We start from the raw sequence: 26,617 nt of genomic DNA, 5'->3' as shown, positions 1-26,617 counted from the left end.
TAATTTTACATGCTAGGTGTAAGATGTATAGATGTAAATAAATATTATCTAATTAATATTTTTTTTTTATTATTTAAAATCTGATCTTGATAGGCAAAACGTACCTAAGTGCTGAATTGATTTGTCTACAAATTGTAATGCAGGTTGTCTTTTAGAAAAATTTAGTGTATTATTTTAGACTATTGATTGCCAGAGGATTTCAAAATATAAAAAATATCAAGGGATTAATGAATGACCCAATCGATTGATCATAATTATCTGGTAGACCTGCAACAGACGGTGAAATGTCCGTCAAATCAGTCTGTAAACTTTTATCTTCTTAAGCTGATCAGGCTCAACATTTTGATATTGCGTCTGCCATCCCACTTTTAAATAAATGCGAAACTTGGTCAAAGTTTTTAACTGAAGTGGATTCTGGATTAATTTGACAAAATATTTGACCTGCACTATGGCATCTGGAGGCACGGTAGTAATATGTGGCTTGGCCGTTCGTTACTACAAGAACTATTGTTTAACACAAAAGTAATGAACAGTGAATTAATTTTTCACCTTATGCCGATGTGAATGTAGCGAAATGGCCAAGCCACATATTTTGACTAAGGTGTAGAGTATGTGAAGTTATAGACCTTGTAGAGTTAGGGCGTGTAGTGTTAGAAGCTTGGCTCTACATGAGATCTGATAACTTTTTGACAGTGCAAGTCATATGGGCTCGTCTTGGCAACAGTTTACATGAAAATGTTTTTGGTGGGATTACATTATACATTTTATAAATTATTATGATAATTAATATTACTCGCTGACCCGCCCTGTGAACTTGAGATTATCCTGTGTGGCACAGTGTGTGCGCGCGATCTGTGAAATTTGAAGTTTAAACTTAATGGGTAGGTATACCCATTAATTTTTTTTTTTCTCTTGACAATAACAAACACGACAAAAAAAGAATTATCGAAATCGGTCCTGCCGTTCACGCGTTTACCGTGGACTATTTGCATAGAGTTGATTACACTAAAGTAAGTGAAATTTATATTTTGTCTGATTTTATTATATGCTTAGTCACTACTTCAAAAACATGGCAACTATCGAGTTTAATTTAAAACTGAAATAGATACATTTTTTTATTTAGAAAATATTACACACAATTCAGTAGTTGTTGCGCGTTCATAAGAAAACTAAAACTAGAAGACAATGACTTTTTACTTAGCGCCATCTATTGACCACTAGAGGAACGCGAATGTAATATTTATTTAATTAAGCGACATCTATTATCAACTAGAAGCATCATATATACGTTATTAAATTTAGCGCCATCTATTGTTGACTAGAAGTATCATCTAACATGATTAATTTTAGTGCCATCTATAATTGATGACTAGAAGTATCTTTTAACGTGATTGAGTTTAGCGCCATCTATTGTCAATGACCAGAAAAAATGTTTAATAAAATTCATTTTGAAATTACATAGAACACAACAAAAAGAATTAAAAATACGTTTTTTTATAGATTTCAGATTTCACGTGCGTTTTTTAGAGGAGGCATTTTTGGATGTCTACGGAGGTTAATTATTATAAGTTTAATTTCATATTTTTAGTTTTTACTGTGTTTTTACGTCTATGCTATCTATAACCATCAAATATTTGACAAGTCATTATAATTATTTGTAACAGATTGAATTACACACTCAAACAATTTCGGTAAAAGGACTGTGAGCCATTATGGACTCGATTATACGTAACTTATCATAAAGTATATAAAATAAACTGAGAAAAGTTAAATTCTTTGTTTTTTAATAATAATTTTATAATATTTCACTGATTACGAATTTATTGAGGAAAAATAAAAGACTTTCATAATATATATTTTTTTTATTTCTTTACCAATAACATCCTTCACTTACAAATAACGTAAACTCAACAGAGTTAATTTAAAGTTTCCCAGATAGGAACTTATTTTTATAGAACATTTATTTATCGTGACTGGATCTCGAATCTGGATCGGAGGTGTCTCTCTGTTCGTGTATCTCCATTTCAAAGTCATCGACTGCCATCGGAGTATCTGTACATGAAGTTTTATAATTGAGTAAAAAAACACTCAAGAAAGTTTATTAATATTTTTTTGACCGCCGTAAAGGAATAATGTTTTTGGGTACAATGCGGGTCGAAGTGCTGTGTTGTAAAATCTAGTACGGCTGTTGGTGTATGACGGGTGAGTGCGTATGTGCATCCACGCGTTGGTACGAGCGTGTGTGAATGGTGTGGTTTGGTTTTTTTTTTTTTGTGTGGTGTCTCTCAATGTTAGCCAGAAGGGCTACTACATTTTAACGCGGACGCGGGGGCGAACTGAAGGTTCACCCTGGTACATGCACAAGGGCGTCCCCCTTTGATGGGGATCTCGAACCTCGGCTTGGGCTGTCGCTTGAGTGGAGGAGGCCAGAAGGGCCCTAATCGGACGGGAGTGTGGTTTGGAACGCGAGAGTTTGTGTGTGTATCGGTGTGGTACGTGCAGCATGGCGCGGGGTGTGTGTGTGCGGGGGGCGGGGGGCGGGGGGCGGGGGGTGTGCACGTACCGAGGTGCGCGAGCGTGACGCCCATGGCGCGGCGCAGCGCGGCGGGCGGCGCCACGTGGCGCGGCGGCACGCGCTGCAGCATGGCGCGGGGTGTGTGTGTGCGGGGGGGGGGGGGGGGGGGGGGGGGGGGTGTGCACGTACCGAGGTGCGCGAGCGTGACGCCCATGGCGCGGCGCAGCGCGGCGGGCGGCGCCACGTGGCGCGGCGGCACGCGCTGCAGCATGGCGCGGGGTGTGTGTGTGCGGGGGGCGGGGGGGGGGGGGGGGGGGGTGTGCACGTACCGAGGTGCGCGAGCGTGACGCCCATGGCGCGGCGCAGCGCGGCGGGCGGCGCCACGTGGCGCGGCGGCACGCGCTGCAGCATGGCGCGGGGTGTGTGTGTGCGGGGGGCGGGGGGCGGGGGGCGGGGGGTGTGCACGTACCGAGGTGCGCGAGCGTGACGCCCATGGCGCGGCGCAGCGCGGCGGGCGGCGCCACGTGGCGCGGCGGCACGCGCTGCAGCATGGCGCGGGGTGTGTGTGTGCGGGGGGCGGGGGGCGGGGGGCGGGGGGTGTGCACGTACCGAGGTGCGCGAGCGTGACGCCCATGGCGCGGCGCAGCGCGGCGGGCGGCGCCACGTGGCGCGGCGGCACGCGCTGCAGCATGGCGCGGGGTGTGTGTGTGCGGGGGGCGGGGGGCGGGGGGCGGGGGGTGTGCACGTACCGAGGTGCGCGAGCGTGACGCCCATGGCGCGGCGCAGCGCGGCGGGCGGCGCCACGTGGCGCGGCGGCACGCGCTGCAGCATGGCGCGGGGTGTGTGTGTGCGGGGGGCGGGGGGCGGGGGGCGGGGGGTGTGCACGTACCGAGGTGCGCGAGCGTGACGCCCATGGCGCGGCGCAGCGCGGCGGGCGGCGCCACGTGGCGCGGCGGCACGCGCTGCAGCATGGCGCGGGGTGTGTGTGTGCGGGGGGCGGGGGGCGGGGGGCGGGGGGTGTGCACGTACCGAGGTGCGCGAGCGTGACGCCCATGGCGCGGCGCAGCGCGGCGGGCGGCGCCACGTGGCGCGGCGGCACGCGCTGCAGCATGGCGCGGGGTGTGTGTGTGCGGGGGGCGGGGGGCGGGGGGCGGGGGGTGTGCACGTACCGAGGTGCGCGAGCGTGACGCCCATGGCGCGGCGCAGCGCGGCGGGCGGCGCCACGTGGCGCGGCGGCACGCGCTGCAGCATGGCGCGGGGTGTGTGTGTGCGGGGGGCGGGGGGCGGGGGGCGGGGGGTGTGCACGTACCGAGGTGCGCGAGCGTGACGCCCATGGCGCGGCGCAGCGCGGCGGGCGGCGCCACGTGGCGCGGCGGCACGCGCTGCAGCATGGCGCGGGGTGTGTGTGTGCGGGGGGCGGGGGGCGGGGGGCGGGGGGTGTGCACGTACCGAGGTGCGCGAGCGTGACGCCCATGGCGCGGCGCAGCGCGGCGGGCGGCGCCACGTGGCGCGGCGGCACGCGCTGCAGCATGGCGCGGGGTGTGTGTGTGCGGGGGGCGGGGGGCGGGGGGCGGGGGGTGTGCACGTACCGAGGTGCGCGAGCGTGACGCCCATGGCGCGGCGCAGCGCGGCGGGCGGCGCCACGTGGCGCGGCGGCACGCGCTGCAGCATGGCGCGGGGTGTGTGTGTGCGGGGGGCGGGGGGCGGGGGGTGTGCACGTACCGAGGTGCGCGAGCGTGACGCCCATGGCGCGGCGCAGCGCGGCGGGCGGCGCCACGTGGCGCGGCGGCACGCGCTGCAGCATGGCGCGGGGTGTGTGTGTGCGGGGGGCGGGGGGCGGGGGGGCGGGGGGTGTGCACGTACCGAGGTGCGCGAGCGTGACGCCCATGGCGCGGCGCAGCGCGGCGGGCGGCGCCACGTGGCGCGGCGGCACGCGCTGCAGCATGGCGCGGGGTGTGTGTGTGCGGGGGGCGGGGGGTGTGCACGTACCGAGGTGCGCGAGCGTGACGCCCATGGCGCGGCGCAGCGCGGCGGGCGGCGCCACGTGGCGCGGCGGCACGCGCTGCAGCATGGCGCGGGGTGTGTGTGTGCGGGGGGCGGGGGGCGGGGGGGGGGGGGTGTGCACGTACCGAGGTGCGCGAGCGTGACGCCCATGGCGCGGCGCAGCGCGGCGGGCGGCGCCACGTGGCGCGGCGGCACGCGCTGCAGCATGGCGCGCAGGCAGGCGGCGGCCAGGCGCGCCAGCTCGCGCTCGGGCGGCGCCGCGCGGGCGCACAGCGCCAGGTGGTGCGGCGGCGGCGCGGACAGGCGGTCGCGCTGCTCGCGCTCGAGGCGCAGCAGCAGCTCGCCGGTGTGCCGCAGCGCGGGCGCGATCCCGTAGTCGTGCTGCGCCGCGACCACCTCCTCCTCGATGTCCGCGAGGAACTCCGTGTCCACGCCCAGCTCCGACAGCGTGCGCAGCTCGTCAATGTCGATCTTCACCTTCGATAGATCCTGAAAGAACGAGATTTTTATTTTTTTAGAAAGTCAGAAGTGTCCAGTTTTTCTGCAATGTGCTCACCCTGTTGTTACAGATTGCAAACATTTTTCAAAAAAAATTGATATTTTGGTACAAAAAAATAGTCGAGGAGAAGGGAAAAGACAAAACATTATTCAAATGCTTATTGCATTTGAAACATGGAAACATATTGTCTTTGTTCACTTCTCAATTTTTCCTACATTTTCATCCTTAGGTACAGTTGGTTCGGGCTGCTGTTTCTTCTCCGGGAACATCGCCTCCATATCGTATATGAGCGCCCAAGGAGAGTCGGGCGCGAAGCGTAGTAACTCCTCGTTGCCTTGCCCAGTTTCTGATGCTGGAAGGAGCAAAAAATGTAAGTTATTTGTGTGATCAGCATTTTGAAAAAAAAAAAAATAAAGTTATGTGGTGTCGATTGGAGGGAAAAAAGTTGTGAACTAAGTGAGTTCATCTATGGTGCGTATTGGTGTGAAGTGAAGATGTTTTTGTAGTGCAGAATGTACATAATATGTGATGATGTGTTTATGTGTGTGTGTGTGTAAGGTATGAATAAAACAAAAGTGCTTTATTATGGGTGTGTGAGCGACTAATTCTACAAGAAATAAGCCTGTGTGTGTACGAAAGAGAGTATGTGTGGTGGCTTTAATGGCTGGGGAGTGGTAATTGGTATATTATGTACGCAGCGTGTGATGTGTGTATTCGGTGAACGTGTGTGTTTGTGTTTATGTCAGGTGCTACTGATTTTGTGATTAAGGGGATTGGTAAACTAAGTGTTTCGCGCGTGTGTGTCACTTACACAGTGTAATGGTATGATACATAATATTATTTGTACATTTGTGTTGCGTGTGTGTACTAAGTGTTGTGTTTGTGTTTATGTATATGTGTGTGTGTGTGTGTGTATAACTCACGCAGCGTGTGATACACGAGGTGAGTCTCGTGCGCGGTGAGCGTGGCGAATGTCGCGTCGTATGCGGGCGCGTACGAGCTGAAGGGGCCGTAGTGTAGCGGCTTCACGCCTTTGGCCAAGTTGCGACGGTCCTCACGGGTTGCTGCAATTGGTTATTTATTTATTTATTGGTAAAATCTATTAAACAATGAAATGAGGTACTCTTATGAGATATATCATGTTTTGTATTGGCTTGAAATCACTGTTATGAAATTCTAAAGTTTAAAGTTTCAGAGCGCAATATATTAGATATCAAGTGTCTCCGTAAAATATTTTGAAGGGTGAAAGTAAATAATAGGAAAATTTAACAGAATTGAATATAAATTATGATTTTTATTCTGCACAAATATAATATCTCTTCTTTCTACTCAAAATCTGTATAATCTGATAAATAATACAGGAGAAAAAAGCGACTTACTGTGTAAAGTGCCGGTGCCCTGACTTAATTTTCCAATGTACTGTCCCAGTGTTATCGGCTTGTCCTCGACAGCATCAGCCGTGTGCGTCACCAGGCACAGCGTGGTCTTACCATCCGCGTCCATACGGGGGAATGCTGGAAGTTTGTAATCAGGTTTATTTTATGGAAATCACGAAAAAGCAATGGTAAAGTAGTGGACATATTACACTGCTCTATATCAGGAGGTCAATATTGCGGTATGTACTGAAAATCAGTGGAAAATCATACTACCTACTTCAATCTGTTTAGGTTCTAATATCACTGAATGGATATCTATTTTATAGTCAATTTTAAGCTCTTTTAATATTGTCTCTTAACTTGCATAAATTTTCCTTCTTTTTTAGTCTTTCATCGTATTGTTTATGGAGCAAAAATTACAATTTTAAGGAAAACTATTGTCTGAGATTGGTATTGGCAGAGCCATGTTGAGCACTAAATATTTGAACTTTGAAATATTGTTTTTAAGTGAAACTTCTTTAGGTGCATAAGAGCCAGCGCGCACGAGCAACTTTGTCTCCGCAACTATTTTGTCTCTCCCATCAATTTGTATGGGGAGTTGCGTCGCTACGTGCGCGCACTTTCATACTAGCCCATGGGTGGGAGAGACAAAATAGTTGCGGAGACAAAGTTGCACCATAACGTCACGTTATGGTGTAAGGCGACGATTTTAAGAAGATGAGAATAAAAAAGTTTCACTTCTGACACGTGTGCCCGGCACACTACTGTAGTGTGTAAGCATATTCTAATTGTTTCATCATTACTAATGTACACGTGTAACCCAATTATATCGATATATAATCAATAATTAATACAAATAAAGATGCAGTCTTAATCATGATCTCGTTGTTTTAATTCGTCTCCTAATACACGCCGTACATGGCGACCCTGCCAATAGTCGACCACCCGCGCGACTCGGTTATTTGAAACCGCGTTACCTTATATTATAGACTGGAACTTTTATTGGACTTGTGCATCATAGTGAAAAAAATAATCAAAGTTATTATGAAGGAATAAGAATAAATAAATAAATGGATCAGTTAAGTACGTGGTGATTCGAGAGATTCGAGTGTTCTATATATCTTCTAATAAAACATGGGTAACCAAAAATCCACCACCTCCTGTTGTTATCGTATCTCCGTACATATTCGCAAAATGTGAAAAAATTATGACATGATGTTGTGTGATGGAAAAAATCTGCCAGAAATCTCCGGGTGTCATGAGGTCCTCGCAATGGGAGCGAAGTTCAGCTACAGTCTCCGAAAAATCCAGGTGTTGTGTAAAATCGGTGCATCATGATAAGTGCTCGTTTTAAATAATAAAAAGTGCGTGTGTCGATTAGTGTTATATATTATATTATGTAATTGTGAAAACGGAACGAAATTTAATGAACTATTTAATGGACTCTAGTAAATTTATATAATGCAATAATAAGTATATTATAATTCTATTATGTCGTATATATATAATATAGTACATTCATACATTAATTAATAATGAGTAATCAATGTGGTAAGTTATGGCAACTTATTTACAGTCTTTATATAATGAACTAAAAGAAGTACGATCATATTTAATAAAAATAGGCCCTAAAAGAAGGCAAGGTAGTATTTTAGTCACTAAATTAATTGAAGCCAATAAAATATATGGGCGATACAAAGACTGGCTTAACGATTATAATTTAAGATTAAGCAAGTTTAATGAGGATCCTACACCAGTGCATAATTTTTGCAAACAGTTTTTAGCTTTATATAACGAGATAACTGATTTATGTCAAAGTGATACATCCAGCTCTGAAACTATATTAACAATGAATACTTTTGATTTGAAAACTGCGTTGCAATTATTGCCCTGTATGACAGATACAGTGGCCAACACCAAGCAATTAATCGATAATATTGAATATTATAACTCTTTATTGGAGAATGAAACGTGTAAACAAAATTTAATTAATTTTATTTTAAAGAGTAGATTGTCTCAAGGTGCAAAGTTGCGATTAAATACTAGTTATACAAATGTGAATGATTTGATTTTGGATATGAAAAGAGAACTTTTACCTCATAAGGCGGCAACTGCAATTTCGTGTAAATTAGAGAACATCAAACAAAATAATTTATCTATTTCAGATTATGGTCAGGAAATATCTGAATTGTTTGTGGACCTTACGATATCGCAAGCGAATGGAAATTCTGAAAATTATAAAATATTAAAACCATTAAATGAAAATATAGCCATTAAAAAATTTGCTGACGGCTTGCGAAATCGTAGGCTGAGTACGATTATAGCCGCTAGGAATTTTACCACTCTAAAGGACGCAATTCAAGGGGCTCTGGATGAAGAAGGTACCAGTACATCAGCGTCTGGCGAAATTTTGGGTATGAATAAAACTAATTATTTTAATTCTAATTATAGAGGTACCAGGCATCATTTTAGAGGTCAGCGAGGAAGATACAACAACTATTCTCCTTTCTATAGAGGGCAAGGCCGAGGTTTTCGTGGCAACCAACGAGGACATAATCATCAGTTCGCCATCAGAGGTACTTCAATGCGTGGCCACCAGTTTCGAGGCCAGCAGAATGCAGGTATGTCTAGACCTAGAGGAAACCAAAGGATAAGCCAACAACCAAATGTTCACATTATGACAAAAAATCAGCCTGTAAATTCAGTAAATACAGAAACATTTTTTCGTGACTAATAAAATTGACCATACAATTTTATCTTGCCATAGTGACTTTTATATAAATTTTTCAGTCAATGGTACAACATTTCCATTTTTATTAGATACAGGCGCATCCTTGTGTGCAATTAAATATAAAAATGTCTTAGATTTGAATCTTACGGTATATCATGAAGACATAATTATCAATGGTCTCGGGGGCAAAGTCCAAGCAATAGGATACGTGTATATGCAATTGAGTTGCGATGATTTAATTATTAATCACAAGTTTTATGTATTTGATACATTGCCAATTAGGTGCAGTGGTATAATAGGTCGAGACTTTTTAAGAAGGTTCAATTCTGTTTTAGATTTCGATAAAAATATTTTGACAATGCGTGATAGTTCTAATATACCAATTAATTTACCGATTAGAAATACATTTAATAATCAGTTAGAAGTATCGGCTAGATGCGAATCTATTCACTATGTTCAGACAGACTGCCAAGAAGATTGTGTAATTTTTTCAACAGAGATACAAGAGGGTATTTATTTGGCTAGTTCAATTGCTACTCCCATAAATGGCGTTGTACCTATTAAAATACTAAATACTACGGAAAATAGTGTTATTTTATCAAAATTAAATTTTAATATACATAAATTAAGTGATTATAATATTTGTTCTTTTAATAAAGTAGAAAATAAAGCAGATAGAGTAAAACAATTATTTTCTTATATGAATTTTTCTCATATGAATACTGAGGAAAAGACTTCTATCGAAAATTTATGCGCTAAGTACGCTGATATTTTTTATTTACCGGGAGATACATTAAAAACAACTAATATTTATACACACACTATAGCTTTGAAACCAGAGACCACTCCAATATTTTCTAAGCAGTATAGATTACCTCAAGCCCAAAAACATGAAATTCAACAACAGATAGATAAAATGGTTGAAGAAGGCATAGCAGAACCAAGTCAAAGCGATTGGTCGAGTCCTGTGTTATTAGTACCGAAGAAAATAGACTCAACAGGTGCTAAAAAATGGCGTTTGGTTATTGACTATCGAAAGTTAAATAACTGTATAGTAGATGACAAATATCCTTTACCGGATATCACTGAGATATTAGAGTCTTTGTCTGGAAGTGTTTATTTCAGTCATTTAGATTTACACCAAGGGTACTATAATGTAAACTTAGATGAAAATAGTCGAAAACTAACTGCATTTGGTTCTGGTCAATATCAAATGACTAGAATGCCAATGGGTTTAAAAACAAGCCCTAGTTCTTTCTCTCGCATGATGAATATTGCCTTAGCGGGTCTTAATTACGAAAAATGCTTAATTTATTTAGACGATCTTGTCTGTTTTGGACGGTCTTTATATATTCATAATAAAAATCTACAGGATATTTTTGAAAGGTTGCGTAAAGTTAATTTAAAATTAAACCCTTCAAAATGTGATTTCCTAAAGAAAGAAATTTTGTACTTGGGTCATGTAATATCTAATAAAGGCATACAACCTGATCCGGCAAAAATTAATACAGTTAAAAATTATCCATGTCCAAAAAATTGTGACGAAGTTAAGAGATTTGTAGCTTTTGTGAATTATTACCGAAAGTTTATACGAAATTTTGCGGAAATCGCACAACCTTTAAATTCACTTTGTAGAAAAAATGTATCATTTCATTGGGATCAAAAGTGTCAGCATGCATTTGAAACTCTTAGAGAGAAAATAATTTCTCCTCCCGTTTTACAATATCCCGATTTTTCGGAACAAAATGAATTTATTCTCGGGACTGACGCGTCTAATTATGCCATAGGATCCGTTTTAGCGAATAAAGATGGGCGTCCTGTTGCTTTTGCAAGTAGAACGCTAAACAAAGCCGAAAAGAACTACCCTGTAATTGAGAAAGAATTATTGGCAATAGTGTGGGCGGTTAAATATTTTCGTCCATATTTGTATGGTAGACATTTTAAAATTCGTACAGATCATAGACCCTTAATTTATCTTTTTAATATGAAAGATCCTTCAAGTCGACTAATCAAATTCAGACTTGCTCTAGAAGAATACAATTTTACTATAGAATATGTAAAAGGTTGTAATAATAGTGTAGCAGACGCCTTGTCACGAATCTCGTTGAAAGAACTAAAAGAAATGCATGAGCATAACGTTAATGTTTTGACTCGTAGACAAGCCAAAAAACTTCAAGATTCTTCGGTTGATGATATAGCACCCTCAGATAATTGGCCTGATCAACCAAATGTCGTAGGGACTCATATTAAACCGAAAGAATCAGTTGAATTAGTATTTATCGATTTGAGAACTTATAAAAGAATTAAGAAAGAAGGTATTATAAATTATGAAACTGAATTATTTTGTTACGTTAATAGTAAACGAACAATTTTTATTAAATATTTAGAATCTCAATCGCGAAGTACACGAGGTGAATTCGTGAGAGAACTAGATAAGTTATGTAAAGATATAAACGTTGAGGAAGTTTGTATAGTAAAAAATAAGGATAATACAGAATTTATTCGTAAATTGTTAGAAGAAATAAAGAAAATGAAAGATAGGTCCGGACCACGATTATGTGTTATAAAAGATATAGAGCGAATAAATGATAAAGATGATAGACGCGTAATTTTGAATGACTTTCATCTCTTACCTAGTAGTGGCCATGCTGGTATGAGAAGAATGTCAAATAATATTAAAAAATATTATTATTGGCCTGGAATTGATAAAGATGTAAAGGATTTTGTAAAACGTTGTGATAAGTGCCAACGACAAAAACATTCAACTCCACATAAAGAGCCAATGAGTATAACAACAACAGCCAATTCAGCATTTGAAAAAGTATTTTTAGATCTAGTTGGACCCTTAGGAACTGATAATGATAACTTTTCATATATACTTACTTTACAATGTGAGCTCAGTAAATATGTTGAAGCTTACCCTTTAGTTTCTAAAAGGACTGATGAGGTTGCAAGATCGCTTGTCAATAATTTTATCCTTAGATATGGAGTTCCCAAGGAGATAGCTTCTGACAGAGGTAAGGAATTTATATCATCTACATTCCAAGAAGTTTGTAAATTATTGCAAATTAAACAATTAAATTCTACTGCCTATCATCATCAAAGCATAGGAGCTTTAGAAGTATCTCATAAACACTTAAACTCTTTTCTTAGAATTCATACAGATAAGCACCCAGAGACTTGGAGCCACTGGCTTCCCTTTTGGTGTTTTGCATACAACACTTCAGTACATTCCGAAACGAAGTTTACACCTTATGAATTAGTATTTGGTAAGAGATGTATACTACCAAGTAACTTGTGTAAAGGCTTAGTGGAACCTATATATAATTACGAAAGTTATCCAAGTGAATTAAGATATCGTATACAGCTTTCACAGAAAGAAGCAAGAGATAACCTACTTAAAAGTAAATTCAACAGAAAAATAGATTATGATAAATATATCAATCCTGTTACATATAAGGAAAATGATTTAGTATTAGTGAAAAATGAAGTAGGTTTAGGTAACAAACTAGAGGATTTATATTCAGGTCCTTATAAAGTTATTAGGGATGTATCACCAAACGTAGAAATTATGAAGAATAATAAGTTAGACATAATTCATAAAAATAGGACTAAGTTATATATTTCTTAATAAATATTAGTTATAATACTTTTATATTCGCATTTGCTTAGAATTGTATAACTGTAAACGCAATTGTAATCTTTTTATATGTTTAAAAAAAAACAAATGTAATTATGTTTTTTTTTTCTATTAGAAGGGAGGTGTAGTGTGTAAGCATATTCTAATTGTTTCATCATTACTAATGTACACGTGTAACCCAATTATATCGATATATAATCAATAATTAATACAAATAAAGATGCAGTCTTAATCATGATCTCGTTGTTTTAATTCGTCTCCTAATACACGCCGTACACTACTTTTTATTTGACGACGCGGTTGGCGCAGTGGTAAATTAACTGCCTACTGAGCCGACGGTCCCGGGTTCGATCCCCGGTCAGGGCAAATATTTGTGTGATGAACTCAATTATTTGTTCTTGGGTCTGGGTGTTATTATCTATATATGTATTTATTAAATATTATATTTATCGTCGCCTAGTACCCACAACACAAGCCTTAATTGAGCTTACTGTGGGACTAGGTCGATTTGTGTAATAATGTCCTATAATATTTATTTATTTATTTATTTATTAAGCCCGCTCACCCTGCTTGGCGAGCCGGCGGCGGTGCAGCTCGCGCGCGGCCTCCATGTGCATCTTGCGCGCGTCGCCGTCGGGCCGCTCCTGCCCGTCCGACGCGACCTCCGCCTCCGACCCGCCGCTCTTCAGCGGGCTGCTGCGCTTCAGCACCTTGTGCTAACACATTTATCACCGCTCACACCTTGCTATCGCTCCACACGACATACACAGTGCCGGCGTTAGGGGGGGGGGCAAGAGGGGGCGATGGCCCAGGGCGACAAATTCTGGGGGGCGCCAAGGTCTGAAGTTGCCTCTGGGCGCCACAATATTTTCGCCCAGGGTGTCAGTGGCCTTTACACCGGCACTGGTCACATACAGATACAGTGGATAGCAAATAACTTAATTTTGAACATTTTTGATGTTCCACGTAGGCCTATTTTTTAAGAAAATTGGATTGTTAATATATAGCGAAATAGATAGTGGAGACTTGGAGAGACTTGAGTTTTAAGATGAAAACTGACCATGTTGTCTGTTTCTCTTTTATTTCACCGTAATGTCTCTTTTAGTAAATCAATCAGTATCAAGAATGTCTCTTTCGATATTTACGTAATATACAAAGATGAAATCAGTGGCTTTGTCTTATCTTTATAACACGCTTTAAAATTAAGTTATTTGATAGACACTGTATAATATATATATGTTGTGATATTACTGGAAATAAAGGTTTTTTTTATGACACCATTTTTTTTCTCCAGTTATCCATTCTGAATGCCTTAAAAACACAGTTCATTAAAAAAATATGTCAACAATCAACATTTAAAAATATTAAAAAAAAAAACACTATTTCCAATAACATCAAATAGAGAAACCCTTAAACAAAAACACACACGCCGCATGCAAAAGTTCGCACTATAATTAAGACGTAATCACAAAACAAACATACAAAATGACCTTAAGCGTATCTATCTAAGTGCATAACACTACGTAATATAATTATATTGCAAACCTTTCTACCGTACGTCCGTAACGGCTGCGTGAGAAACATTTAGCTTGTCAACTTTTTATTATTTCTATATTTTATGGTTTAATCGACCATAGACTAGCCCACCCACTGTACTTTATAAATAAATTAATATAGATACAATTTTGGATATAACAAAATAAATGTTACACAGGGCACAGACAAATGTCATTAATAAAAAGTTATAAAAATCGATCCAGTAATTTTTACATAATAGATGATTCGATAATCGGAATTTAGTTTATACATACGATATAATATATATAGACTAACAAACTACCCTCAAATTAATGCAGGCAATGAAATAATATTAATGAAACAGGCACATTCAATAAATAAAGTGAAAGATATACATTTTTATTATCTTGTGGATATGATGATTAGACAATTCAATATATATTTTATATGTGCCATATAATATATTACAATATAAATAATAAGAATGATTCTGATTTACAATTATAGGATACTATAAATGTATGGAACTTGTCATTTGTCTAGTTTGTTTTGTTTCATAGGACTTACGAATTTTGAAAATACACATTACTATTTAATAATTAGAAATATACTTCAAATGTGATTAAAATAATTATTATAATAAAATTTACTTGTATAACTATATATCTATACATATAATAAATTCTTAATAAATTTGATGATAAATTAATTAAATATCATATAATATATTTTAATGAATACACAAAGCAGTGTACATTATATACCTTATATTTTTTTAACATCAATCGCTTAAATAGCCCAGTATTATTTTAAACAACGACAGAGGCTCTCAATTCCCAGTCCATATTAATTATCACATTACATTTGTACAATATAAACACATAAACACATATACTCACGACATCCATTTTGCCGATGTCAAAGCCGAGTTCTCGTATTGGTATCTCGTACATATAAGTGAGTATATCTCCAAGTGGTCTTAGTTTTTGCGGCGTTAGTTGTTTAAGCCCTGCATGGAGTAACCGCTTTGCAGCTTTATGGTATACAGTGCCTGGCTTGTTGTATTTCATTGCGTTGTTGCACATTAGTTTGAAGTCACTCTGGAAATTAAAAATAAACATAAATGATTACAGAATTTTCAGTTTTTAGCATAGTGGATAGGATTACAAGTGACTGTTAGGAAATTTGTGGATTAGTTACAAGTTCAGGCTGTTGAGTTACTATAGAGTATAGATTAAAGGCAACTGTAAAAGTTTTCAATGTAAATTAATTTAAAATTTTCACTCAACAAATGGATATTAAGACTATTTCACAAAAAGAGAACTGTTATAGGTTATATTTCACAAAACAACGAAATAAAAAGAAAATCTTTTGCAAAAAAGGAAGGTTCAAATCTAACTCACAATAAAACAATTGAGCGATTTATATTCATTATCATCAATCTTCTGCTTCATAGTAGAGAAGTCCATTGGTCGTCTTATTATAGTGGAGTAGCCAGGTGCAAAGTTATCATTCACCGGCCAAGCAAAGAACTGGTTGGGATCTCGCTTCTCCAAGTTACGCAGCAACTGCTCTAGAAGACGGGAGAGTGGCCGACGCTTTTGACTCGCCTGTAATGTAAATTTATCTTTAGTTATTATGAAGTTATATACACAGTGACATATATGAGGACATTGTTTGCGGTAAATCTATATAATAACAACATAATAATATTAAATTGAAGTAACATTTCATTTAAAGTATGATTTAAATGCATTTTAAATCCTTTACAGTAACAATCATGTTTTTCGGCATCAGGTTGAAGCATATTTTTTATATTTTACATAAATGTGCTTTCATATACTCTTAGATATCTGACAGGCAGTTTATGAAGAGTATTATGCTTCTATAAGTTGTATAAAATATTTTTATTGGGTTTATACTGTCTCTGTATTGATAATCTTGCTTGAATAAGCATTTAAACCAAAATTGCAGTCTGGTCTAAAGCGGTCCTTAGTTTTAAATCAGTTCAGTTAAGACGTGACGATTAAGTAAATACTAATGATAATATCAGATTATTCACTACAAAACTTAAGAATCTATTTGTACCTTCAATACACAAGTACGAGGCTCTCTATGGGATGCCGGAGAATTGGGACCAGGACTATGTCTCCGCAATAACTTCTTTGCCAGACCCTCATCATCAGTGTCATCATCGTCAGACAGTTTTATCTAAAATTATTTGAAACTGCTTACTGTGGTAGGTACTTATTATTTATTTGACAAACTGCCTTAACATTAGTTTAATTGATCACCATAATATACTCAATTTTACTATAAATAAGTTCTACACTACATTGCCACATTCACACATTTATTAATATACGATTTATTTGTACATATTATGCACTAATACTAAAAATAAGTTCAACTAACTTACCATATCGATTTCTCGACGTCTTTTCTTACGATTTTTCTTCGGTTTCTCTTCCATTTCCTTATGATCGTCTGTAGCTGAATGTTCCACATCGCTTAAATCTAATTCTTCCTCTAAAATAATTGATAATAATTGTTTAATACAGTGGTAAATTGTTTGCAAAGATGCCGCTTAGTCAAATACTTACTGCAACTTAGTTTTTCTATATCATCCATATTGAATTTTATAAACTATAGTCAGTAGTTACTTAATTATAATTTAAAATTTAATCTTAATTTATTTGGGTACATAAATATAACTCAGAACTTGATATTTATTATACAACCGAATTGTTAATTATTGTTGCTTAATGCTTGGGCACTGGGCAGACGCAAAGCAAAGCTTGACAATTTGGGACACGATTTGACATTTTTTTTTTTTAATAATTTATTCATAACCATGGATACAAGTCCTTCAGTCGCAATCATAAGGTACTGTTACACATGCTTATTTCAAGCACGCCGCATGCTTCAACCGAGCACTTGCTGCTTACAAGCACGTGTGTCCAAGCCCTTGCTCAAAATAAGCATGCTTATTTCGAGCATGCTCAAAAATCAACAGGCGTGCGATTTTTGAGCATGCTACTTGCGGCGCGGGTGGAAGGAGGCGTGCTTCAAGCACGTCTAAACAGGTTTGCTTAATGAGCATGCTAGTATCGATCAGTCGGTCGCAGGGGTCGCTGGGGCGACGAAGCACGCTATAAAATGGCATGTGTATTTGAATGTCTGCTTTGAGCATGCTTATTCAGGAGCAGACTTAAAACTAGTTTAGTGTACAGAGGCTGGGGTCTTCCAATAAAATACTGTATTCGCTGAACTACTTTATTACATTTATAAACTTATACTTTATTACACGTTAACTTAGATAGGCGAGTGGCAGGCGACTGGCTCTCGCAGGAGTGTCGCCATTCGCCGCGCCACAAACCGCTGAATTTACGATATTTGATTACTGAGACTAATAACACACACTACATACACCCCCTTCTAAAAAAAATGATTTACATAACTGACAAATATAAAAAAAAAAAAAAAAAAAAAAAAATTAGCAAACATTAACATTTGGGAGTCTATGCTGTGACAAAACACTTAAATCTGTACCTTGACTACAATTTAATTCCTTCCTTAACATTTTCCTTGCACGTATAACACAAACTTTGTATATTAATATAGCGCACAACACAAAAAGGATGACTGCCATAACCGTCACCGTGATGCTCAACACTTCCAATTTAAAATCAGTATTAGATGCTGTGGCGTGATTCGCTCCGTTTTGAGCGATAACAATTTCTTCATCTCTCTTTTCAACCGAATATGTTTTTCCCATTTTGTTAAATATTGTTTGATGCTGATAACTTTAAAGTTTAAACTATGTGAAATGAACCGACACTCAAATTTATATATTATTATTATATATAATTAACTGGTTGAGCCGAGATTTGAAATAAAATGAATACAAATATTCCTAACAATTACTTATAACATTAATATGTGCTGAGGTGACATTACGCAACCTTCGCGTGCCTACTTCTAACAAAAATGCCAATGCAACATTAACCTAATTACAGTCCAAAAATCTTACAGGTCTTTTAATTATTCTGCCACTACGTGATTTCTTTAAAGGCGTGCACACACTAGCCTCACTATGCTGATCTAATCTACTGTCATGTCTAACTTCATTTTCTTCTAAAATATAAGCAGGCTTAAGTCTATCAATCGACACATTACATTCTCTATTATCAATTAATATTTTAAAAACTTTACTATTTCTTTCTAAAACTTTATATGGTCCGCTGTACGGAGGCGTCAGCGGTCTCCGTACCGCGTCCACTCTTAGAAAAACATGTGAACAGGAATTTAGATCAGCATGCACAAACGTACTATTACTATTTTTACATACCCTTTTTATGGGCCTAATTTTATTCAAAGTGTCTCTTAACTTACTTATAAACGAATGTGGATTATCAATTTTCGTACTTTTATCCGAACAAAATTCTCCCGGCAACCTTAAACAATGACCCAGAGCAAATTCCGCCGCGCTGATATTATCAGTGTCTGCTTGACAAGCTGCTCTCAATCCTAACATGACCGTAGGTAGTTCTACTAACCATGCTAGATTATTGTTCAATCTAGCCACCAGAGCCGACTTCAAGGACCTATGCCACCTTTCTATCTTACCATTACACTGCGGGTGGTACGGGGTAGTTCTCGTTTTTTGAATACCTAATAATTTCATTAAATCTGTAAACAATTCGCTTTCAAACTGTCTACCTTGATCGGTGGTAATAACTTTAGGACAACCGAAACGACAAATCCATCCTTCATAAACTGCTCTAGCTACCGACTCCGCAGTCATGTCCTTCAAAGGGCAAATCTCAGGCCACCGCGTTAACCTATCGATCATAGTGACACAATAACGGAAACCGTGCTCGGTTTCCGGTAAAGGTCCTATCAGATCCACGTGCAAATGTTCAAAACGCTCGCTATTGTTAAAATCGCTAAGTTTTGAAACAGTGTGCCTAATAACTTTACTTCTCTGACACCTAACGCACGTCCTGGTCCAAGTCCCCACGTCCTTATTCATGCCTGGCCAAAAAACTTTTTTACTAACTAACGCACGCGATGCTCTAACTCCGGGATGGGAAACGTCATGAAATTTATTAAACATACTTTTCCTAAACTGTGCTGGTATATACGGCCTAATATTCTGAGCTGACGTTTCACAATATATTTTAATATCGTCATTCTTATCGAGCGCTAACTGTTTCCATTGCAATTTATCATTTGTTTTCATCAAATCTGCGAGCTCAGCGTCTGTCGCCTGTGCTCTCGCAACCTCCACGTATTCACTCGAACTAGGACATACGATACTCTCGATTCTCGATAAAGCGTCGGCCACTTGATTTTCAGTGCCTTGGATGTGTTGTATGTCGCTTGTAAATTCGCTAATATACAACAATTGACGCGCTCGCCTAGGTAACTCTTTATTAGAACTTAATTTACTTAAAGCAAAAGTGAGAGGCTTATGGTCCGTGTAAACTGTTAAATTTCTGCCTTCGATTAAATCCCTAAAGTAAACTATTCCTGAATAAATCGCTAAAAGCTCCTTGTCATATGTGGAGTACTTCTTTTGCGGTTCCGATAATCTTTTTGAAAAATATCCTAAAGGTTTCCAAGAATTTCCTTCCCACTGATTTAACACTGCCCCTATACTAAAATCTGACGCGTCGGTCATTAACCCTAATTTGGCACTAGATATTGGATGCGCAATAGTAACGGCATTTTTTAAATTTTCTTTACACACTTCAAATGCACTATTCGCCTCGTCTGTCCAATCTATACGCGTCTTATCTCGTTTTTTAGTCCCGTGTAAATACCTATCTAAAACTCCCTGAACTCGAGCAGCGTTAGGAATATGATTTCTGTAGAAATTTAACATGCCCAAAAATCTACGTAATTGTTCTACTGTCTCCGGTTTCGGATATGACTCGATAGCTTTAACTTTTTCCGGCATCGGCCTTATGCCCTTTTTTGAAACTAAATAGCCTAAAAATTCTATAGAGGACTGTCCAAAAACGCATTTACTTAAATTAATAGGCATTTTATATTTACTCAACCTCTCAAATATTAATCGTAAATGTTCTCTATGTATATCGGGGTTATCCGATCCTATGATGACGTCATCTATGTAACCGAACACGACTGACTGACCTTTGCCCCCTGTACAGTCGCTGCCATAATTCAATTGTTCTATGCCTGATAAAACTGTATTATTGATAAATCTTTGAAATGTTTGTGCCGCGTTACGCAGGCCAAACGTCATTCTTGGAAATTCGAAAAGCCCAAACGGCGTAATAATGGCTGTTTTTTTAATGTCGTCTGGATTAATACCTATAAAATGATACGCTCTACAAATATCTAACTTTGAAAAAAAATTCTTATTATGTAAACCATACGTAAAATCTTGTACCCTAGGTATCGGATACCGATCTGGCTTTGTAATTGCGTTTAACATCCTGTAGTCCCCGCAGGGTCGGATACCACCATCCTTTTTAGGTACAATATGTAAAGGACTGGCCCACTCACTATTTGAAGGTCTACATATGCCTAGCTCTTGCATCAATTGGAATTCCTTTTTAACCCTATCGTACCTGTCGGCCGGTAACCTCCTGGCACGCGCGTGCACAGGTGGTCCAGTAGTCTCGATGTGATGATACACGGAGTGCTCTGGGACATCCTTGAAGGCTGGCGGGCGCGTGATGTCCTGAAATTGTTCCAGTAAATCCGCGTAAGGATGGTTGCTATTTATACTTTTAATAGTGCCGAAAAAATGTGTACTTTTAATTCCACCGACATTTAAACTGGTAACTGAATCGATTAACTTATTATTATACAAATCTACATTTAATTTAAAATTCTTCAAAAAATCAGCACCTATTATCGGCTGTTTTACATCACATACGACAAAAGGCCATTTAAATGACCGTCTTAGGCCCAACGATAACTCTAAATTACATATTCCATAACATTTAATTTCGCTGTCATTTGCAGCATACAACTTTAGATCGACTTTTTCGATAGGCTTTCTAACACACCACTTTGGAATGACGGAAATGTTAGCGCCTGTATCGATCAAAAAACTATATTTCGTTAAATTATCTCTAATTAATAAACGATGGCTTTTGGTTACCTGACCTTGAGTACATCCGTCCACCGCGCCCGCATGTACTCCGTCTAGTTTCCCGACTGCTTGGCTCGCCACGCGCAGGGTTGCTCGCAGCGGTTAGCTCTCGATCTGTACCGAAAGTGAAAACGGCACAGCCAGTCCGGGTCTCCAGGTGCTCTTCTCGGCCGCGATGTCGATCTTCTCCTGAAGTTGGTCCGTCTGTCGTTGCTCCTAGAGCGCCCGCGACCCCTCAGTTCGGCGCGGAGCGCTGCAACCTCCAGCTCCAATCTGCTCATCTTCTCGTCCGGCTGCTCATCTGTTTCCTTCTTGCATGACACGGCTGCCACATCCCCGACGTTGGTGTATTCGGTAATCTTGTCTGCCATGGCCGCCAGCTTGTCCAGAGACTGATCTTCACAAACCGCCATGACTGCTCGAACTGATGACGACATTTTCGACAACCACAGGCTCTTGAGTGTGTTGTCCGCAATTTGTGCGCTGCGACCCAGATCCTTCATGCGCCTTAAAAACTGGGAGGGTCTTTGCGAACCCAATTCCAGCTCCGACACCAACTTCTGCATTTGTCTTTCGGCACTCTCTTCATAAACCTGCAGCAGCCTCTCCTTAAGCGCCGTATACCTGTCCTGGGCGGGTGGTGACATCACGAGGTCGCTGACCTGCTGAATGGCCTCTTTTCCGAGTTTCGATATGACCAGGTTGAATTTGGTCTCTTCCCCCTGCTTCTGTGGGGCCATCACGGACTCGAACTGTGCGAACCATAACCTTGGCAAGTCTGCCCAAAATTCTGGTAGCTTGGTGGACACGCTTATCGATGCCAACGCCGCGCCTGACGCCTCTTCCTTGATCTGCGTGTCTGATGCTGCTGCTTTATTCATTATTAAGCCGATGAGTTACTAGCCAATGAGCTGGTGAGCCGCCTGCCGCTGTAGTCGCCACGTGCCACGCGCGCTCTTCGATTGCGTCACGCTAACTTCCTGTCGCCGTGCCGCGTGGAATTTGATCTCGAACAAAACTTACCCCACAGCCAATGTCACTAATTACGCCGATTCCCTTTACTACAAACTTTCTTCGAGAGTTCTTCGTCGGGGTCACCAGTTTAGTGTACAGAGGCTGGGGTCTTCCAATAAAATACTGTATTCGCTGAACTACTTTATTACATTTATAAACTTATACTTTATTACACGTTAACTTAGATAGGCGAGTGGCAGGCGACTGGCTCTCGCAGGAGTGTCGCCATTCGCCGCGCCACAAACCGCTGAATTTACGATATTTGATTACTGAGACTAATAACACACACTACACTAGCATGCCTATTGCTAGCAAATGTAAACTGCACATCAGCATGCTCGTATTGAGCATACTCAATAGCACGGTTTTAAGCATGCTATTTTAGAGCATGTGTAACAGTAGCTTCAAAGTACACGATTTGACAATAATTCATAATTGACGCTCGGAGCTAGTTCATTCTCTTGACGCCGAGACTTGACGTTATATGTCAAATATTTTGACGTGACAACGTCTTAAATTAGGTTGCGGCTGGGAGACACTTATGAAAAAGTGTAACGCTCGGTAACGTTACGATGAGTCACCGAAAGAGGCACGCGGGCATGGTTAGCCCGCCTAAGAGCAAGAGAGACAGACATAAAAAGTCGTTGTCACGTAAAACTTTCGCCCGTATACCGACTTTACAGGCAACCAATTGACGTGACAACGTCTTAAATTAGGTTGCGGCTGGGAGTCACTTATGAAAAAGTGTAACGCTCGGTAACGTTACGATGAGTCACCGAAAGAGGCACGCGGGCATGGTTAGCCCGCCTAAGAGCAAGAGAGACAGACATAAAAAGTCGTTGTCACGTAAAACTTTCGCCCGTATACCGACTTTACAGGCAACTAATTTTTTTTAGGACGCTTTCATAGCACAGATAAAAAAAGATACCTTTTTAACTTTGTCGAATCCTGTGATCGAATCGAAAAGGAATAAGATCACAGAAATAAGATAATCCTTTGTTAAATAAAATATAAATTTTACATATTTGTTTATTTTTGCCTTAGAAGAACTAATAATCATAATTACTGTGCGACAATTATTTATCAGTTTGACCAAAGTAAGTAGGACTATGATAAAAAAAACATGGTTTATGTTTTTAAGCTATTGCATAGCTTTAATCTCAGACTTTGAGCGCGGCGACCCAATGTAAAAATTCCGTAACGAAAAAACCTAACACTCCCCAAGCCAACCGGCCGCGGCACGGCGCGGCACAGCTGCAGCGTTGCGATGCTATGCAATAACTTTTGTGAGCTTTACCGCGGCAGTCCTCGAGTGCCACACGTATTTTTTTACTACTTAATAAACAATATTTTGGTTTTGTTATATGATTTCGTAGGGCCTTATTAACCGACCGACCACTTACATTATAGCGGTTCGCCTGTGGTACATGTTTACGTTTTCCCTTCATAAGAACCATCCTCTTACTTCAAGGAATAGTATAAAATCGGTTCAGCCGTTCTCGAGTTTCCAAACCTACTCAACCAAACCAACACACTTTGCGATTCATTTAAATTATATTATCGAAGATTATAATATGTATATTATAAGCAGTGACTACTACATACTGTAGTATGTAGTAGTCACTGCATCCTATCACAACATAGTTAAAGCCGTTGCATAAAACAAAGTCCTCCACTGTGTCTACATGTCTGTCTATTTTCGAGCAAGGCTTTGGAATATAATTTGCTAATATCTAAACTGACGTGCAAAACCAGGGGCGAAAGCTAGTATACAATTAAAACTATCAATATTTATTAAATTAAATATTTTGTTCGAACCAAGCTCTAGCGAGCAATTAATTTGGAATCAATGCGTTTGCAGTAAGATACTCTTCCGCGATGTAAACCTGCTTCTTCTTAGGCAATGGACACAATGGAGTATTATTATTAGGGGATATCACTCAGTGAGCATATGTTAGCGTGTTTCCTAAAACATAAACGACCAAATCATAATTTAATACCTAAGTAATATATTATGTACCTAATTAAATGTCAAAATATTTATTTGATGGACTGTGCCCTCTAACCAACAACACGTTGTAGGTAGTCGTAAGTATATTTGAAATAACATACCATTAACAAGGTAACTATTTGTTTATTGTTTTAAATTTAATAGATTTTAATAGGTAAGTAATCAATTGTTATTAAGGTTTATTTGTTATATCATTGGGAAAGGACAAAAAAGAAGACACGCAAGTTTGTTGGCCGGTAATTATCTGCCAATTAGTTTAATTTACATATAATTGGATACCTATATGTAATCGGTTACATACTTAAGTTATCACGATTACTTAGAACAGTGACTTGTCAAGTTATGTATTTACAGACGTTTGGTATTGTCTTATTGTAGTTATATCACAGACTAAATAGCTATCTACTATTTATTGTGCAATAATACTAAGAAGTTATATCATGTAGCGTAGACTAGGCTGTTATGCTTTTCCTATGCATTGCTGTAATATGTAACAAAGACTAAGGAAATTTAAGTGTATATAATTATATGGGTCTGAAGAACAACTTAAATCTTTGTTCTATTACTATCATATTATTATCTTTTATTTTAAACCGACTTCAAAAAAAAGGAGGGGTTATCAATTCGGCCGGTGTGTTTTTGTTGTGTAGGTAATCAATTAATTAATCATAGCCCCAAAAAAGGATGTGTTTGATTATCGGTAATAGATACTCGAGACGAGTAAGATGAACGTAGCCTAACATAATCCGTGTTACAGCATCCTTCCGTGTGATCCTCTAATTAAATTGGCTACAACTAGCTAATGGAGAGTCGCCAATAAATCGCTTGCTCGAGATGTGTAGAAGAAGATGCGAGCGAATTGCCTTTCATCGCAATGAAATATTGATTTCGTGAAATTATATTAATTAAATATTATGTAATTGTAACGTATGATCGCGGAAGAGTTTATCGGTTTTATGTACTAACTAAGCACTTAATAGTTAGTTTATTTGTGAAGATTTATTTAAATATAAACTTACGCGTTTAACGTATCTAAGATAATATATGAACTCTAGATATTATTGAGAAAAAAATGCTTGTTATCATTAAATTAGTCAAATTAGAATTGCGGCAACATCTAGATTAAGATTATTCACTGTTCGCAATCGCAAGCATCATATTACCTACCATTTTAATGAAGATGTTAAACTATTGTCTAATTTTTAATATTCAGAGTCTATCTGATAGGTATATCTCGTGTTAATAATCAGCAACGTAGACCAATTATGTGTATTTATTGCTCTTGTTTGCATATATTTCGAGTAAATTAATGTTTACAAAATGTTTTCTGGGAGAAATCACGCCTGCACAGGATGGTGGACCTGTTTTAATCAGCTAATGCATCCAGTTTTAGTGACTATATGCATCAAATTTTACGTAACATCCTCAAGTGGAGGTCGGATGACGAAACCGCAAAGCTAACACCATTAGTGTAAAATTAGAAAGCACTAATTTGGATTTAATTTTATTTTGTTGCATTAATTAATAAATAATAATTATTCCCATAAGAATTTCCTTTGAAGTTAAAAGAGTTCATAGAGATAGTACCTACCTACTTAATTAATGCATTTGATTCAACAAATTATTAGTAAGTAAGAATGTTGCAAAACGATAGATCTGTCATGTTAACATGGACATATGCGTAGGCGGCAGGCGCAGAGCCGCGGAAACGTGACGGCTGACGCAATATTCGACGTGTGAATATCTTTTCTATGACTTTATTTAGCTTGTAAACTTGATTGTTTGTGAATAGGTTTATTGACTCTAATTGTAGGAAGAACTTCTTATATAATCTAGCATCCAGCGAATCTTAATTGGTGGGAACTAGCCTGTAGTAAAACGTACGATTAAGTTGTATTTTAATATTTATAGACTTGTATGTCGACGTGCGTGAAGAAAAACCTTTATATTCGGAGGTTTTTCGCACAACATAAACTATCCCCAATTTTCTATACTAAGTAGTACGTTTGTATATTTTTTATATGTAGGTAGGTACCATAGGTAGGTACATACTAAGCAGACGTTAAAAAGAATAATAACAAAAAATAGGTACCTATGCTCTCAAAAATGAAAAAAAAAAATAGGACATTTACTCCAGTTACAATACCGAATGACATTTGATGGAATGCGCGAAACAG

The 26,617-nt window shown here is 39.9% G+C and overlaps 2 protein-coding genes across 3 annotated transcripts; both read right to left on the bottom strand.

Moving 5' to 3' along the window:
• Positions 1 to 1,847: 1,847 nt before the first annotated feature.
• Positions 1,848 to 16,945, bottom strand: LOC123705741 (bromodomain-containing protein 7-like). Of its 2 annotated transcripts, none has more exons than XM_045654736.1 (11): positions 16,887 to 16,945; positions 16,703 to 16,812; positions 16,372 to 16,494; positions 15,687 to 15,893; positions 15,183 to 15,383; positions 13,331 to 13,481; positions 6,398 to 6,532; positions 5,942 to 6,082; positions 5,234 to 5,370; positions 4,645 to 5,008; positions 1,848 to 2,052 (listed from the first exon to the last, which is right to left on the bottom strand). In XM_045654736.1, exons 1-11 carry the CDS (start codon positions 16,912 to 16,914, stop codon positions 1,961 to 1,963), a joined length of 1,689 nt encoding a protein of 562 aa, XP_045510692.1. In that variant the 5' UTR covers positions 16,915 to 16,945; the 3' UTR covers positions 1,848 to 1,960. The 2 variants fall into 2 exon arrangements, with proteins under 2 accessions (XP_045510692.1, XP_045510702.1); XM_045654746.1 differs by having other exon boundaries at positions 13,331 to 13,475.
• Positions 16,946 to 20,957: 4,012 nt separating this feature from the next.
• Positions 20,958 to 22,712, bottom strand: LOC123705734. The gene is made up of 2 exons (XM_045654723.1): positions 21,425 to 22,712; positions 20,958 to 20,998 (listed from the first exon to the last, which is right to left on the bottom strand). Exon 1 carries the CDS (start codon positions 22,294 to 22,296, stop codon positions 21,469 to 21,471), a length of 828 nt encoding a protein of 275 aa, XP_045510679.1. The 5' UTR covers positions 22,297 to 22,712; the 3' UTR covers positions 20,958 to 20,998; positions 21,425 to 21,468.
• Positions 22,713 to 26,617: the final 3,905 nt, after the last annotated feature.

The sequence above is a fragment of the Colias croceus genome, chromosome 1, assembly GCF_905220415.1.
Source record: "Colias croceus chromosome 1, ilColCroc2.1".
Lineage (NCBI taxonomy): Eukaryota > Metazoa > Arthropoda > Insecta > Lepidoptera > Pieridae > Colias > Colias croceus.
Note: the sequence above shows the minus strand (reverse complement) of the source record. Positions and strands in the feature narration are given on the sequence as shown.

Excerpts from the sequence above, each read along its gene's own strand:
- LOC123705741 (XM_045654736.1), bottom strand. The coding sequence starts at position 16,914 with ATGGATGATATAGAAAAACTAAGTTGCA. Across the intron at positions 16,813-16,886 it reads TATAGAAAAACTAAGTTGCA|AGGAAGAATTAGATTTAAGC; the intron begins GTAAGTATTTGA and ends CAATTATTTTAG. Across the intron at positions 16,495-16,702 it reads GACGTCGAGAAATCGATATG|ATAAAACTGTCTGACGATGA; the intron begins GTAAGTTAGTTG and ends AAATAATTTTAG.
- LOC123705734 (XM_045654723.1), bottom strand. The coding sequence starts at position 22,296 with ATGAATAAAGCAGCAGCATCAGACACGCAGATCAAGGAAGAGGCGTCA.